Source organism: Labeo rohita, chromosome 11, assembly GCF_022985175.1.
Source record: "Labeo rohita strain BAU-BD-2019 chromosome 11, IGBB_LRoh.1.0, whole genome shotgun sequence".
NCBI lineage: Eukaryota > Metazoa > Chordata > Actinopteri > Cypriniformes > Cyprinidae > Labeo > Labeo rohita.
The window spans coordinates 14161717-14178551 of record NC_066879.1 but is presented as its reverse complement, the minus strand read 5'-3'; the positions used below and the strand labels follow the sequence as shown (position 1 = coordinate 14178551).

Sequence of the window (16835 nt, the reverse complement as noted above, 5' to 3'; positions counted from 1 at the left end):
TAGCCTGTTGTTAACATGTTTCTAGCATGATTAGCAAGGTTGATAGCATGTTTCTAGCATAATTAGCATGTCACTAGCATGTTTCTGGCATGATTAGCAAGTTATTAGCATGATGTTATTATGATTAGCATGTTACTAGCATTTTGCTAGCATGTTTCTAACATGATTAGGAAGTTACTAACATGTTGTTAGCACGTTTCTAGTATGATTAGCATGTAACTAGCACATTGCTAGCATGATTAGTACATTACTAGCATGTTGTTAGCATGTTTCTAGTATGAGTAGCATGTAACTAGCACATTGCTAACATGATTACCAAGTTACTAGCATGTTGTTAGCATGATTAGCATGTTACTAGCATGTTGCTAGCATGACTAGCATGTTACTAGCATGTTGCTAACATGATTAGCAAGTTACTAGCATGCTGTAAGCTGATTAGCATATTGTTAGCATGTTTCTAATATGATTAGCATGTTGTTAGCATGATTAGCTAATTACTAGCATATTGCTAGCATGATTTAGCTAGCTAGATTAGAAATATTAGAAATATTAGAGCGGAAGCTTAAATGAGTGTAAATGGATTAGAAATAGTACATAGAAGTGAAGCTTGATTGAGCCTCAAGGGATTCTGGGAGTTTGAAGAGTGTTGCTCATTTGAACATTCCGTCAATGTAAATCTATGGGATTTTTGGTGGTGTTGATAGTTTGGTTTATGAAAACCGTAAGCCGGATCAGTTAGAAAACGTGACTAGCATGATGTTATAATGATTAGCAAGGTACTAGCATGTTGTTAGCATGCTTATAGGATTATTAACAAGTTACTAGCATTTTACTAGCATGGGGCTAGCATAATTAGCAAGTTACTAACATGTTGTTAGCATGTTACTAGCATGATTAGCAAGTTACTAGCATTTTGCTAGCATAGTGCTAACATAATTAACAAGCTACTAGCATGTTGTTAGCATGATTAGCAAGTTACTAGCATGATTAACAAGTTGCTAGCATGTTTCTAGCAAGATTAGCAAGTTAGTAGCATTTTGCTAGCATGATTGTAGCATGATTAGCATGTCGTTAGCATGTTATTAGCATGATTAACAAGTTACTAGCATGTTACTAGCATGATCAGCAAGTTACTAACATGTTGCTAGCATGTTTCTAGCATGACTAGCAAGTTACTAGCATGTTGTTAGCATGATTAGCCAGTTACTAGCATGTTTCTAGCATGATTAGCAAGTTACTAGCATTTTGCTAGCATGATTAGCAAGTTACTAACATGTTGCTAACATGTTTCTAGCACGCTTAGCAAGTTACTAGCATGTTGTTAGCATGATTAGCAAGTTACTAGCATGTTTCTAGCATGACTAGCAAGTTACTAGCATGCTACTAGCATTATTAGCAAGTTACTAACATGTTGCTAACATGTTTCTAGCACGATTAGCAAGTTACTAGCATGTTGCTAGCATGATTAGCAAGTTAGTAGCATGTTTCTAGCATGATTAGCAAGTTACTAGCATTTTGCTAGCATGATTAGCAAGTTACTAGCATGTTACTAGCATGTTTCTAGCATGATTAGCAAGTTACTAGCATGTTGCTAGCATGTTTCTAGCATGATGATTAGCAAGTTACTAGCATGTTTCTAGCATGACTAGCAAGTTACTAGCATGTTGTTAACATGATTAACAAGTTACTAGCATTTTGCTAGCATGATTAGCAAGTTACTAGCATGATTCTGGTTGCTAGGCATAGATAGATAGATGAGTTTGAATGAGTTTAAATGGATTAGAAATACAGTACATAGAAGGGAAGTTTGATTGAGTCTCAAAGGATTCTGGGAGTTTTGACAGTTGGAATTTGAATAGTGTTGCTTATTTGAACATTCCGTCAATGTAAGTCTATGGGATTTTTCCCAATTTTAATCGTCATTTTTAGGAAAACCGTAAGTCCGATCAGTTAGAAAAGATACAGCAACTAACTTCAGATCAGTCTGAAGATCTGGGCTGAGTTTGGAGTTTGTAGAGTTAAAGCTCTAGGACGAGTTAGTGTTGACAGATTTAGTCTCAGAAGAAAATAGCATATCAGTAAGTTGGCTTTCTCAAACCAACTTAATTACACATAGACCAATGAGATTTTAATAAATTAACAATTATATTATATTATTACACATAATTAAGAATAATAACCCATATTTTTGATTAAACAATTAGTAAGCAATAAAAGTTAAACATAGGCATTTTCAAAGTAAATATATGGTAATACCATAGTACTTTTTTGCATGTAAATACATCAAATTAATTTGTCTCCTTCCAGAATGATTGAATTTTAAAAATCAGACCAGATTACTGCACTAACCACAAATAATGAGCTTCAGAAATGTGCCAACACTCACCTAACATGGTTTTCCTCTCACGTCCTGATGAGATTTTCATATTCCCAGCCACAGTTGTTCTCTGTAATCTAGTATGTTTATGATTGAATCACAAGCCTGGCCGTCAGAGATTACAGAATTACAGTGTGTTCAAAAACATCTAGATTTGTGAATGCACAAATATTTTATTAGAGATGTAATTTGCAAACAAGGGTTTACGTTTCTTTTCACAGACAAATCCTTTCAAAAAAACAAATCATATTTGGATTTGACGGAGACCTTAGACCCAGCACATTACAGGTTGCATGTTTTTAACGTGTTTTAACATGTCTGATGATCACAGAAAGATGGGATTAGACTTTCTGTGCCTTTAAAAATCAGAACCTCAAAGATCAACACTGAGTTTTTCAGCATGAAATGGGAATGTTTTTATTTACTGAACTGCATACTGAAGTGAAAGTAAAATCATCAAGTAAATCGAGTAAAATGTCAGTAAAATGCAATGCAACAAATATGCAACGCAATGCAATGTCTTATTAAATATTTCTAATTTATAAATCTAATTAGAGCAATTAAAGAGTTTACAGAAAATATTTCCTCCTCTTTTTCTTGTAAACCAGGGGGGAAAAAACATTTGGAATTTAAAATCTTAAAGATCTTAAAGATTAACACTGATGCTCGACATTTTTAATTTATACTAAACCTAAAAATCAAGTAAAATGTCAGAAAAAAGTGTGCAATAAATATAAGGTTAAATATTAATTACTAAAATATTTAAGTAACCTTATTTATAATTCAATAGTGTAATTAAAGAGTGCTGATATTTCCTCTTGTTCTCAAACCAGGAAATAAATAAAAAGTTTTATGATTTAGAATTTGTAAAGAATGTTGATTCTTGAGAGTTTTGCAGCATTAATTGATCTAAAACTCATATAAAATAAGAAAAAGCAATGCAATTTATATAAAGATTTTAAAAATGTGTCGTATTAAATATGTTTAGTAAACATTTCTATAACTTAATAGACTAATAGAGCAATTAAAAAGTACCGATATGTCCTCTTTTTCTCATATAAACCATAGAAAGTATAAAAAAGTTTAGGATTTTACATTTTAAAAATGTCAAAATTCTAAATTACAACATGGCATATTTTAGTTTCTGCATTATATCTGACTCCTTCGTCACAGGATCCAATATCAACTAAACATGCAAAAATAAAATAAAATAAACAAATCTGTGTAGCTCCAAAACACTGATAAATATTAATCATTTGTTCAGTCTTCAAAGATGCATAAAGCAATCCAAAACCAGATCAAACAGTGCTTGATGAGATGAGGGTCTTTTGCTAATCATAAGGAACCATCTTTGATCTGAAGGCTACAGCCAAAACAGGCACAAAAACAGGCAAGTTTAGAGATTCCACAACATTGTGCTCATCTTTGGATTGTCAAGCGTCACAGCTGTGCCGGCTGATTGAGGAGTAACTGTACACACACACCATTTGTTGATTTGTTCTGAGCCAGTAATGCCCAACAGAGAGAAGACCCATAATCCTAGAGCTCAGACTGACAACAGTACGGCACATAAACACACACACACACACACACACACACACTTAGCTGTCTAAATCAGTGCATATATACCTCAATTGTTTTCATATATAGCTAATTGTAATGACAACAGCCTAATCCAAATACTAAACAATTAAAGAAAATGTTTTGCATTTTTAGAATAAAAATAATTCCTGTATGAATGAACCTCAAAGTGAGGTTTATGCAGATTTAACGACATTCTACGGACAGTTTTGACCTCAAATCACAGCTAAACCACCACCCTCACACTACGGCTAATTAAGCCTGTGTAAATATATTTGTTTGAATCTCTCTGTGATTTAAAGGCTTTATTAAATCCGCTGCTTAAGTGCCTCGCAGGTTTTTTTGAGTGGTGCTGAGCATCAAACTCCATTAGGACTGTCTGATTTGGCAACGTTTTGCTTTTACATAAGATACAGCTGCACCGACAAAAGCATTTAGGCATTTAAGTCACACTAAAATGTCATTGTGTTAGATAACGAAATATCAAAGCAAAGCATCATGAGGATATGATGTTTAAAAGAGCAATAAACTACAGCTCTAAATGATTTAGTCCAGGCCAAGGTGTAAACATGGTGATATAATGTAGTCATTTTCTCTGCTTAAGGGAGGAAAAGCAGTAGCAACTTTAAAATATATATAACAATTACAGCATTTTTCTTGTATCCATTTAATTTGATAAAACTCTAAAAAATTAAAAGTTAACATAAATGACACATGCTACTGTACAAGATTTTGACTTGACTGCGTGCTTATTTGAAACCATTATCTTAAAAATATATATATATATATATATATATATATATAGAGAGAGAGAGAGAGAGAGAGAGATAAATAATATATAAATAAATATATTTTATAGAAAATATATACATTTTGCTCGTTTCATAATGATTGAGTATGCATGTGCTCATAATAATCAAAAATTCACTACTGAAGGCAAATGGAAAGTAAAAAATGATGAATATATAATCACAAAATATATAAAATAATAATAATAAAAATATTAAAACATTTTTAAAAATGCATATGAAACAGTGAAACTTTTTTAAAAAATAGAATCTTTTAAAAAATGCTACAATTATTCTTTTGCAAACTACACAGTCTCAAACAAAGTTTTTCTGTTTATCTCTTTCGTTTACATGGTTAAACACAAATCAGAAGCATTTGTCTGGTTCTCAACAGCAACTGTAAACAGTCCTAAGGGAGAACAGCAACAAACACAGAGAAAGAGATGAAACAAACTGTAATGTTGTACAGTACAAGGTCCTAAAATTTAATTTAATAATTCAGCATACTTGAGTAAGTAGATGTGAATTAGACCAGCAATATTACCCCAAATAATCAGAGAGACGTCTCAACAAAGTGCTTTATATTGAACAATGTTGCTGATTGTGTTTGTGAATTCCCTTCATGCACTTCAGCATGAATAAATTATGCATTCATTGTTTACAAGGTTTATTCACGCTACTGCTGTTTATTGTTGCTATTGTTTGTTATGTGTCATTTATGCTTAGAGGGATTTTTATCCCTCATTATGTATTTGTTAATTGCCGACATTGTTGAGGTCTGTCTGTGTTTTACTAAAACAATCAAATCGAGGTGAATTGTCAAGTGTTTTGAACGCTGTATTTTAAAATACGATATCTGCTAATTAATGTCCCTTTAATATGTCTAAAAAGTATTTAAACAACCTCTAATATAATTAAACAGGTGCTGGGAGAAATAGGGATGTTCGAATCTCCAAGTCCAATTGATTCGAAAAATGATTCGCTCTAAACACGACACCTGCTGGTCAAAACGGTGTAAATCACAGACTAAATGTTGCACAAAACACCACTTTTAGAAACGCATTTGTTTTTTTGAAAATGAAGTGCGTGTATAATATGTCTACGTTATTGTTTTTAGACCTTGCTTGAGTGTTTTACAGAAGGTTTACTAGCTAATCACAACAATAAGAGCCTTATATATTAAAAAGAGCCTGTCTGTATTTAAAAAAACGGATCCGAGTTTAGTCCGAACAACTGAAAATTCTTATCCTTGAATCATTTATGAAGCACCGTTTACTGAAATCACGTGAATTTGGTAGTTCAGTACGCGGTTCACTGGTTCGAAACAAAAGATTCACAAAGGTTTCGAATCTTCAAAAGAGCCAATAAGATATTTTAAGGCAGATGGCATGATGTGTTTGTGACAACATGCCCTGTTATGTGTGTTAAATGTAATCTTTTTCATTTATTTATTTATTTATTTATTAAACCTCTACATTATAAAACTGACCGGAAATCAGTGCGAACAACTTAAATGTAATTTTTAAAATTATATTAACATATATAAAGGTAGATACACACATTTACAGCTCAAACCAAATTATAAACAATACACAAAGAACCTTGAAAAAAGATTATATATAATTTATATTATATAATAAATTAAATTTGAGAAAGAAGACAGACAAAAAATCTTTTTTTTTTTTTTTTTTGGTTTGCTATATCCCTCCCTCCCTCCCTTATATATGCAACATATAGTCAATTGCACAATACACACACACACACACACACACACACACACACACACACACACAAAACAAAAACATAAATAAACGTAAATCCTTGCAAAACGTATAGGATGCAACAACTTAAATTTCGAAACATTTATAACATTGCGATGCTTCATTTATTTAAATCACGTGAATTTGGCAGGTCGATAAGCGCTGCGAAACACTGATTCGAAACAAAAGATTCAAGGTTTCGAATCTTACGAATGTCAAATGTTAAACAGAAATTTCAAAAGGTTCTGAAGCCACATCTTTACGTTTTGCGTCTGTACAGAATTTGGCACATGCACCGTAGCAGTTTCGGTCTGTTGTTTATAAGGAGGAAGCTAAAAGGTCAGTCTCAGGTCAGAGCAGAGATGTCAGTGTGTTTTGTACAGTCATAATCATGAAGCTCCTGTTGGTGGATGCTGGTTCACCACAGTAAGAAGCGACTCAAATCCAGGACAGGCCCGTGGAGACCCTTCACCCTGAAGACAAACCCCAGCATCACCGTGCTTTAAGTGTAGTGTGACCTTTTACTGAACCTTGCACGTCATTTTCATGTGCTCTTGTGTGTGTGTGTTTGCTGTTTGGCATGAAATGTTTTGGCAAATGGTTTCAAATGAAGCCTTGAGGCCAGTGGTAAGCCATGCAGCGCTTGTGTGGATGTAAACAAACATGTACATACTGTGTGTGTGTGTGTGTGTGTGTCCTTCATGTACGTGAACAATGTCGGTCATAACTCTCCGAAACGATTAACGGTCACGGCAAATTACTCATTTTGGCACGACTGACCTATTTGTGTATGACCCCAAATGATAACGAATACGTAATATTATTTTGATAAGTCAATTTGCATTGCAGTACAGATATTAAAATAATGTTAAAAACATGTTTTTTTGGGCGCACCTCTTTAAAACAGAAGTTCCTGCTGCAAATTGATTGTTAAAAATATTTTTTTTTCCAAAAACATGGTGGGATATATATATATATATATATATATTTTTTTTTTTTACATTTACCACATATAATTATTCAGCTTGGATTCTATTCGATTTTTTTTTTTTTTTTTGACATCTGAGGTGCTAAAGGTTAAAAAACAGACAAATTCATACGAGACTGGAGAATCAAAACAAGATCGTGCATATAGCTCCTATTTTTTTCTTATTCATAACATTTCTATATTTTTCCTAAGCATTTCCTGTGTTTATTGGAAAGGAAAGGTTTTAATAAATAAAGGCTGAAAAATAAAACCATAACAATTATAAACAGCTCGACAACTAACTGGAAATCATTTTGTCTCTTAGTAATGTTTCAGTTATGTTGATAATATCAGAAGAAATCAAAATAAACTAATTTCATAAAACCGTATTACTGAAAAACACCGTCTTTTTCATAGTATTCATTTATGATAAATAACAAGACATTCATTTACGTGAATATACGTGAGCTGTTTATAGCTGGATAAAGCTTGATTATTAAGAAATTAATTAAAACTAGGCAGTAAGAAGCTACTTATAGAACAACACAAAGGATTTGTTGTTTTGCTGCAAAAGAGTTTTAATAAATGCAACAAATATATGTTTTTATTAATACAAAATTGCTACGGCAATGCGAGAACAATGCCGTCTAACGCAGTAGTGATGATTTTCATTAGTTAGAAAATTAAAATATACGTACACATATAAAAAACATTAATTAATGTAACAAGAATTGTTATTGTTGAATAAAAATACATTTAAAATTGTATTATTTTGCTTTGCATATTTTAGCCATTTCACTAATTTCTTAAAAACGAATTAATTATTTTAACCTTTTTTTGTTTCATAGCCTGAACACACAACGCTTAATAAAATAAAATAAAGTGTTGTACTGGTCTGTGCATCATTAAAATACACAGTTTATGCATTACAAATCAAATAAAAATCATTTCACACTCGGCAAAGCAACAATGCATGCAGCAAAAGATGCAAACCGCCTTCAGACAAGAAAGCAATTAATAATAAAACATTTTTATTGGTTTCGAAACCATGCATTTATTTACCAAAGATATTAATGATATTTAACAAAGATATTTATGATTTCTAACAATTATATTTATTTAATCTCAAATGAGAGTGGCTAAGCGTGAATGGAAAAACAGCTTTGCATTCAGAATGCAAAATGCGACATTTAAAAAAAGGCTATTAGACGCGTCATTAAAATTATTCTAATGCAACTTGAGCAAAATATCAGACTAACTGACTGATAAAAAGCAACAAACAACAGTGCAAATAGGCTGTTAGGATGTTCGCCGGTCACTTCACAATGCGCAAACAAGCTGTTTTAAATGACTGAGTGCAGCGCACTGGAATCACATTGGTTTGCATATTTCACTGACTAAAAGAATGACATAAATTAGACCTTCAGAGTGCCAACATAACTTTTGCACTCCTCTGACAGGATCTCAGTGGATTTGTGACCCGCGCTGACACTAGAGGCGCCCTTGGCTTAGCCTGTGCGCTTTTACGCACAGCATTATGCATTATTATTCTTGGAAAGCCTACTAATCAATCGGTCCGAACGGGTCATAACACACAACGTTGTATTGGATCAGACAGGATATTATGACAGGATATTATGATTCTTTAGAATCGTATTATTTAAAACCCTAATTTGAATCCTTTCGAAGTATTATTAAGACACTTTCAGAGTGTCTTAAGCAAAACTGTCCTTCTCAGAATCAGTTAAAACTTCGTTTTGGCTCATTTAAACTTTATATCAGTGCTTTTCAGGCAATGTGTGCACAATTATTCGTCCCTCCTATTCAGGCTACGTGATCAGTGACGCACAGGAGACTCTCTCCAGACTCTAGCGCGCACTGGGCTCTCCGCGCATTATGATGGAGTGAGCCGAGACTACTGTCCAGCTTCCAGCACTAGAAGAGCTCCTCCTCCCTCCCCTGCGATGAGGTAGTTGGTAAGACCGAGCGCTGGTTAATCACCAATTTCTCGAGTCTGCGCGTCGCGTCTCCGTCCTCCTGTCATGCATGCAACGTCCCCGCGGTTGCGCGCCTGACCTCCTGCGTTTTCAACCACGGCTTTTGTTTGTTCACCGCCCGGCATGGGAGATCACAGCGAGCCGACCATGGTGCAGAAGTCGACATCGTTCAGCATCAAGAGTCTGTTACTCCCATCCAAGTTTGACGATGAGGGCGCGGAGCGCAGCGGAAGCCCGGCACCCGTACAGGACTTGGACAAACCCCCAGAAACGTCCGAGATGGACCCCGCGCAGCGAGACGCGGAGGAGCAGCCGTCTAAAAAGGGAAAGAAATTCGACAAGCCTCCGTTCAGCTACAACGCGCTCATCATGATGGCCATCAGACAGAGTCCTGAGAAGCGGCTCACGCTCAACGGCATCTACGAGTTCATCATGAAGAACTTCCCGTATTACCGTGAGCACAAGCAAGGCTGGCAGAACTCAATCAGACACAATTTAAGCTTGAATAAGTGCTTCGTGAAGGTCCCGCGGCATTACGACGATCCTGGGAAAGGGAACTACTGGATGTTGGATCCCTCCAGCGATGATGTGTTTATTGGCGGAACCACTGGGAAGCTCCGCCGGCGCTCGGCGACCTCGCGGGGCAAGCTGGTGATGAAAAGGGGCCTCCGCTTCGCGCCCCTCGGACTCGGACTGGGCGAACGCCCGAGCAACCCGCTTTACTGGCAGCTGTCTCCGTTTTTACCCCTCCACCACTCGCACTATAACGGCTCCACGCACGGATTTCTAAACCAAGGACACGCGTACGGATCGTTACTCCCGGGCGTCGAGCCGCTTGGGAACGGGGATATGTCTCGCCCCATTTTGGGAGCCTCTAGCGGGAGTATCAACGGGTACGGCGTGTCTCCGCCGTCCGCCGCCGGATTACTTTCAGGGCACAATGGATACTTCGTACCGGGCGCGCAGCAGCCGCAGCCGCTTCCGAGCGCGCCGGGTTACGGCATCTCCAGCTCTCCGTCCCCTCTCCTGTCGGATTCCCTAAGAACTAGTTTGCCGTCCTTCACGACACCACTTTCTAGCGGACTCCTGTCTCAACACAAACGCGTCGCGCCCAGTTCGTTCCTAAGCTGAGCGTAATAGGAATATCCAAACTTTCCTAGAAAACCTCGCCACGAAACGTGCTTTCCTTTTGTGTGAGGACTGTACGTTTGGATTTTTTGTTGTCTATTTAAGATTATTTTGTAATAGATGGTATGCCAAAGGCAATAACCGTACGTGTTTGTTTTTCTTTCTTTTTTTTTAAAAAAAAAAGGATTATTTATAGACGTATTTCTTTGTGAATGATGGTTTTGTATTTATTCGAAATGTTTTTTATCCCTTGTTACTGTGGGATACTGTTATGATTAGATGTTCGGCACATATTATTCGTTTAGTATAACTAATTCCTTTTTTATTTATGTCCCAAACTGTGAATGCGCCTTAATATCTTAAATCAGGGTTGAGCGTTTGGACTGTCTCAGGTGTGCGTTCTGACAATGAAACATTATTATTAGCCGTGTAAACCTGAAATAGGGTCAAATATAAATCTATATGCAATGTTTTATGAATTTGCCTGTGGGCCTGTGTTTAGAGAGGTCATGTAATGACTTACTAAAGCTAAGATACTGAATTAAAGCACTGGTTTAAATAAACTATGTGTGGGATGAGTTCATACATGTACATACTGGCACATAAAATGCTGTTCTGTGACGACACGAGATTTTGTTTACACGCATAACAGTATTTTAATACAGTTTTTACGCGTGGAGGTGATTCAGCACCAAAGACAGATCATTAATAACATCCCTGCACATTCGTTTGCTATTATAACATTCTGAAGCCATTATTTTAACTCTGTGCAAATCGGAAACGTGATTTCTAGAGCTGTTTATTACCCTTTTAACCAACGTGTGATTTATAGTTTTGCACCTTTAGTTGTCTAGGTGATTTCATGTGCAGATTTGTACTAGTTTGTCTTTTTTCCTGTATATATTTGCTGAACTTCAGTTCAGAACAAAGAAATAAAGTATTGGAATATTTCTGTATGAATGCAAACGAGTCCTTTCTAGCCATGCAACACAAATCCGCTTTTTTGTGAACAAAGAGCTCGAGGGATTTAATGCATTTAGCTTCACGCATGCAGATTAATTTTAGATGCATTTACGTGCATGCAGTATGAATTTATGTCATGCATGCTAACTGATAAATATAGCCTAATGATGGAATATTTCCGTCGTACAAGTGATTATGCAATAATTTTTATTATTGCGCCACTGATTGCAATAACAATTAATTTATAAATTGCGCACATTTACAGCGCAACCCAGACAAATGGAGAAATCACAATATTCACGAACTAATGCATTGTCTTCACGTGCCCAATTAATAAAAATTAAATAAACAAATACTTAATATTGACATAACTGAGCCTTTACGCAAACATTGAGCTAAATCGGTTCACGGCGTCATTCTGACCCATTTCCAATAGAAATAATGCTGAACTTACTGTCCAGATGTTCCTGAAACCTCAGCTCCACGTGTCCCGGATCAAGCAGAACTGAAAGTCTCGGTGAGGCACAGACAATATGAAGTCTAAGAAAACTCAAAGACACCTTCAGAAGAGTAGGAGCGACATTAATGTGCTCGGACAGACGTTCAGAGGGAGGGACTCACGGAGAAAGATGGTCAATAAAAAAATGTAATTAGAAAGCATGCCTGCCACTTCTTTATATTTTATATGCTATGCAAATTAATATGTATAGAAAAAAAAAAACAATAATTTTTTTTTAAAAATAAAAGTTTTACGAAATTTCTGATTTAGAGTCAAAGGAGGCTTTGATCGCCTACAGCAACTTGCAAAAGAGCAAATGTGTATTTATTTATTTAAACATTTATTTATTATACATTAAGCTAAAGCATAAGAAGGCTAATAAATATACCAGCTGCCCCTAAAAGGAAGAAACGTGTTACTCCATCAATTTTAACACGACAAAGTGTTAAATGAATAATTAAAAATTAATAATTTGATTTGCGAATCTTCCGATTTAGAGCCGAATCAGGCTTTGCCAATGTTTACCGATTTTATTTTTGTGTTCAAATTCATTCAAGGCCCAGTTTATAGTACATTTATCTATTTATGTATTTATTTGGGTATTTATTCATTTATTTTACATTATTATGAAACCAAGTGAGGCTAGTATCATATATAACAAATGAATTTTGCAACGTCAAAAAATACATAATGTTAGGCTAATTATTAAATGTTTTACGAATCTTCTGATTTAGAGCCAAATGATTGTTTGTGCTGTTTTACTTAGTAAAAAAAAACCCTGTTTATACTTACTTTACGTATTTATTTATTTCACATTAATCTGAAACATAAGGATTTAACAATAAAATAATAAAATTAATAACTGACCATCAAAATACGGCAGTTACTAAGGACGAAACATAAAACCCCGTTGCATTTAGAAATTTAGGTCTTAAATGCAACAGAGCCTTTCATTTTCAAATACAAACCGTAAAAATATAAATACAAATATATAGGACTATAAATAAAAAAAAAAAAAATAAAAAAAAACAGCATGCAACTTAATGTCTACTTTAAGACAAAACAAGATCCAATTCGTTTTCCATAAAGAATCAAAGTACTCCGAAATAAATAAATACTTAAATAAATTTGCGATTTATTCAGTGTTTTGAACTCTTCAGCGTCGAAAAAGATAAATAAATTAAAAAAAAAAAAGAAAAAGAAGAAGTTCGTAATGTCATATGCCACAATTTAACAAGATTCAACTCAACTCCTACGACATTTGCTTTGTAGATGTTTATACATCTATTCTATAAAAATAGATGTTTATACAACAGATGTAAGAAATAAAAGAAAAGAATAAGTCTAATTAATTCTTGGCTCCTGGTGAAACTATCTTCAACAGTTTATGCCACATAAAACATACTTCTTTCCAATCCATAACCCATTTCAACTAAAGATTTGATCATAGAAAGTCCAGGACAGACTGTGATGTAAGTTTTGCCTTATTCTCATAATCTGCTGCTCTTCCTGCTCTTTTGTCAAGTGTCTGTAAGTGTCTCTGCTCAAGTGGAAGTGTATTTCTGTGTCTCTGTATGAAGGTAAGAACCTTCTAAGAGCCCATTTGACAAAAGCAGGGTCTTACGGGCTGCTTTTCAGGTCACTGGAGACAAAACGGCTCTTAATTTGCAAAAGTCTTTCAGCACCAGAGAAAAGCATTAGTGTGTTTAGGGATCAATACACCTGCTGAATGTCTTAAACACTGTCAGCTAGCTGTAACACTCACAAAAATGTGACAGAATTAATGATAAATAGTCAGTAGAATAATTGCAAAGTTTGTGAGATTCTGGAGTTTGTATGAAAATAAACATCAGAATCCACTATAAGCTGAAGTTTCACTGATTTTCCCATCAGAGTGAAATGAAGACAGAAATGATATTCATAAAACAGACAACAGCTGTCTAAACATGTCCGATGGAATACATCAGCTCAATCTCAGTTTATTTGGTTCAAAACGCTTTTATAGACATCAGTGTAAATGATAAAAACAAGACAACACAGAAGAAGCTAAGAATCTCTGTAGAAACATCAAATACGAGCTGTAATTATTATTAAATATATAAAAATCTCATTTGAAAAGTCTTAAAGTAACAGTATTTGACATAAAAAGACAAATATTACAAAAAAAAATATAACAAAAATATGTTTTTTAATAACAAATGAAAAGTAACAGACAACACTCAACTTTTTCCTGGGCTAATTGTGTCAAATTAGGAACAAAAAGAAGTTTCCACTAAGAAAAAAAAAAGTAATTTAATAATTTAAAAAAAGTAAATTAAATTAATTAGTAAGTAAAAAATAAATTATATATATATTTATATATATATATAAAGGTTAATAATGTATAATGTTTTATTTAAAAAAAAAAATCACAAAAATACCAATTTGCTACCAATGAAAACGGCATTTGGACAAATAGAAAAAATATACAATGAATTAATAAACTAATCAAGAATATGTAAAATAAATAAAATGTAAAATAAAAACAAATAAAAAAAAACTTTCATTAAAAATTGGTGCTTCTATATGAACAATATATATTCATGTTAATAATGTCATGACATTTACAACAAACATTTTACATTTGTAGGTTAGATTGATTTGTACTTTAACAATGTCTGCATAAAAAAACTGTAAAATGTGCAAAAAGTATTTGAAAAAAAAACAACAACCTGGATTGAATGTATCAATACCAACACAGGAAACTTGCACAACAAAAACAAAAAACAAAACAAAAAAGCTAAATATAACTACAGCACACACAAAAAAACCCCCCAATTATTAAAGATTTAATGGAGTTTACCTCTGCTTGAAAGCATGCAAAATTTAATTGCAAAATGGAGAGATTTCTCTTTTTTAGCCAAAGCAACAAGGCATAAAAATCACATTTCCAGGGAGCTCCGGCATTACGACATGACGTGTACAGTACATACAATCCCGAGCGGCGTAAACAGTCGCCATTTACTATATAAAGCGCCTCGGTTCCCATCAGTCCTGGTGGAAGCCATTTTGTGTGTCATTCAAGCATGACGTGTGGAGACTCCCGACATTGTGCTCCGGTGAAAAGGACGGAGAGCTTGTCTTTCTGGATGTCAGTTGATTTAACTCCAACACATTCAGGCCACGCTCTGTTACCCACCCGCTAAAAAGCGGCCCGCAGGTCACAGGTCTGCATGAAAACCCCCTGTTCCCCTGAACAACTCAGCTCCCTCTGCACGCTAGCAAATCCTCTATTACGTTAGTAAAAATGTACCACATTTCTGCTTTTTTTTAAGTTTTAGATCCTTCCAAGCTAGACATACCATCTATCAGCTACACTAAGCAGTTTTCATGATATTTAAATGCATTAATTACACATTGTAATGCACCTTACAATGCATCTCATGAATAATTATAATTAGTACTTATTCATTTATTGTTACACATTTAGAAAGTAGAATGTATGACAAACAATGCTTCAAATATTACAACGCATTACAATGCAAATATATAAAGCGTTCAGTACAGTGTAAATTTGACTTGTTTCCTACCAAATCACAGTTGCTCCATCCTGGCATCATCCCAGATGGAAATGAGGTATGATAGGGTGTTTCTCCCCAAATGTGAAACCCCTCAAATCTACAGGACACTAAAAACAGCCACTAAGAGCTGAGAATTAACCCATGCTGGACTAACCACTGCTGACTCACGAAAAGGTAAAAATAATTTCAAGTAATTATTTAAGTACCATTTAAATGTTTCATTTCTTTCTTTCTTTATTTTTTAAAAATATTTTATGTTTTATTTATTTACTTTTTTTTTGCAAAAAGTCAGCTTGGGTAATAAAGTTATAATTGATTTAATTTATTTTATTGGAATATTCAACTTTCATGAATCATTATTTGTTTCAGTTTTATTAAAATGACTACTAAATGATACTTTTCCAAATTTAAACATCAGATTTTCACCACTAATTTGTTAGATTATAGACATTTAGTTTTGCTTTGTAAATTATCAGGATAACTTTAGTTTAATGCGTATAAAGATACGCTTTCATCAATCGAACATACAGGTGGTTGGAGGTTTTTTTTTTTTTTTGCAGTTTATTTTATTTTATTCACTTTAGAAAAAAAAATACACAAACAAATATATATATATATATATATATATATATATATAATAAAATAAATAAATAAAAATGAAGGATTTCTGAGTAAAGAAAAATGTTTAAACACATTGTAAAGATTTGCAAGCAGTCAGGTCTGCATTAAATATCTTGTGCATTTTTTTCAGAAGAATCTATGTGTATTTTTTTACATAAATATAAATTAATTCAAGAAATTACATTGATGAAGCCACTGAACAAATTTGTGACAAAAAATCTCTGTTTCAACATAAATGCTTATTAAACTCTGCATCACAAAAACGTATTTATTCATGCTTCAAAGTCATTATATATTTATTAATATTTGCAAAATGCCTAAAATCATTTGTTATTTTCTATTTGTCCTTTCAGTTAAAGATGGATATTTTTAAGCCTTCAGATTTGCACATAAACTACAGCTGTTGCATAAAAAAACTTCCATTTTACATTTTACAATATGTTTTTATACTGTTAAATATATATAATAATATATAACTAAAAAAATGTTTAAATATAAATTTCTAAATTATTTTGAACTTCAAATATTCATTAATGTCTTCACAAAAATATATATAGTTAATAATATATATAGTTAATATTTATAGTTAAAAAC

General features: G+C 33.8%; 1 protein-coding gene across 1 annotated transcript; it reads left to right on the top strand.

Moving 5' to 3' along the window:
* The first annotated feature begins 8930 nt into the window (after window positions 1-8930).
* foxg1b (forkhead box G1b) lies at window positions 8931-11552 on the top strand. Its single transcript, XM_051123112.1, has one exon. The coding sequence runs from the start codon at window positions 9594-9596 to the stop codon at window positions 10599-10601; it is 1008 nt and encodes a 335-aa protein (XP_050979069.1). The 5' UTR covers window positions 8931-9593; the 3' UTR covers window positions 10602-11552.
* Window positions 11553-16835: the final 5283 nt, after the last annotated feature.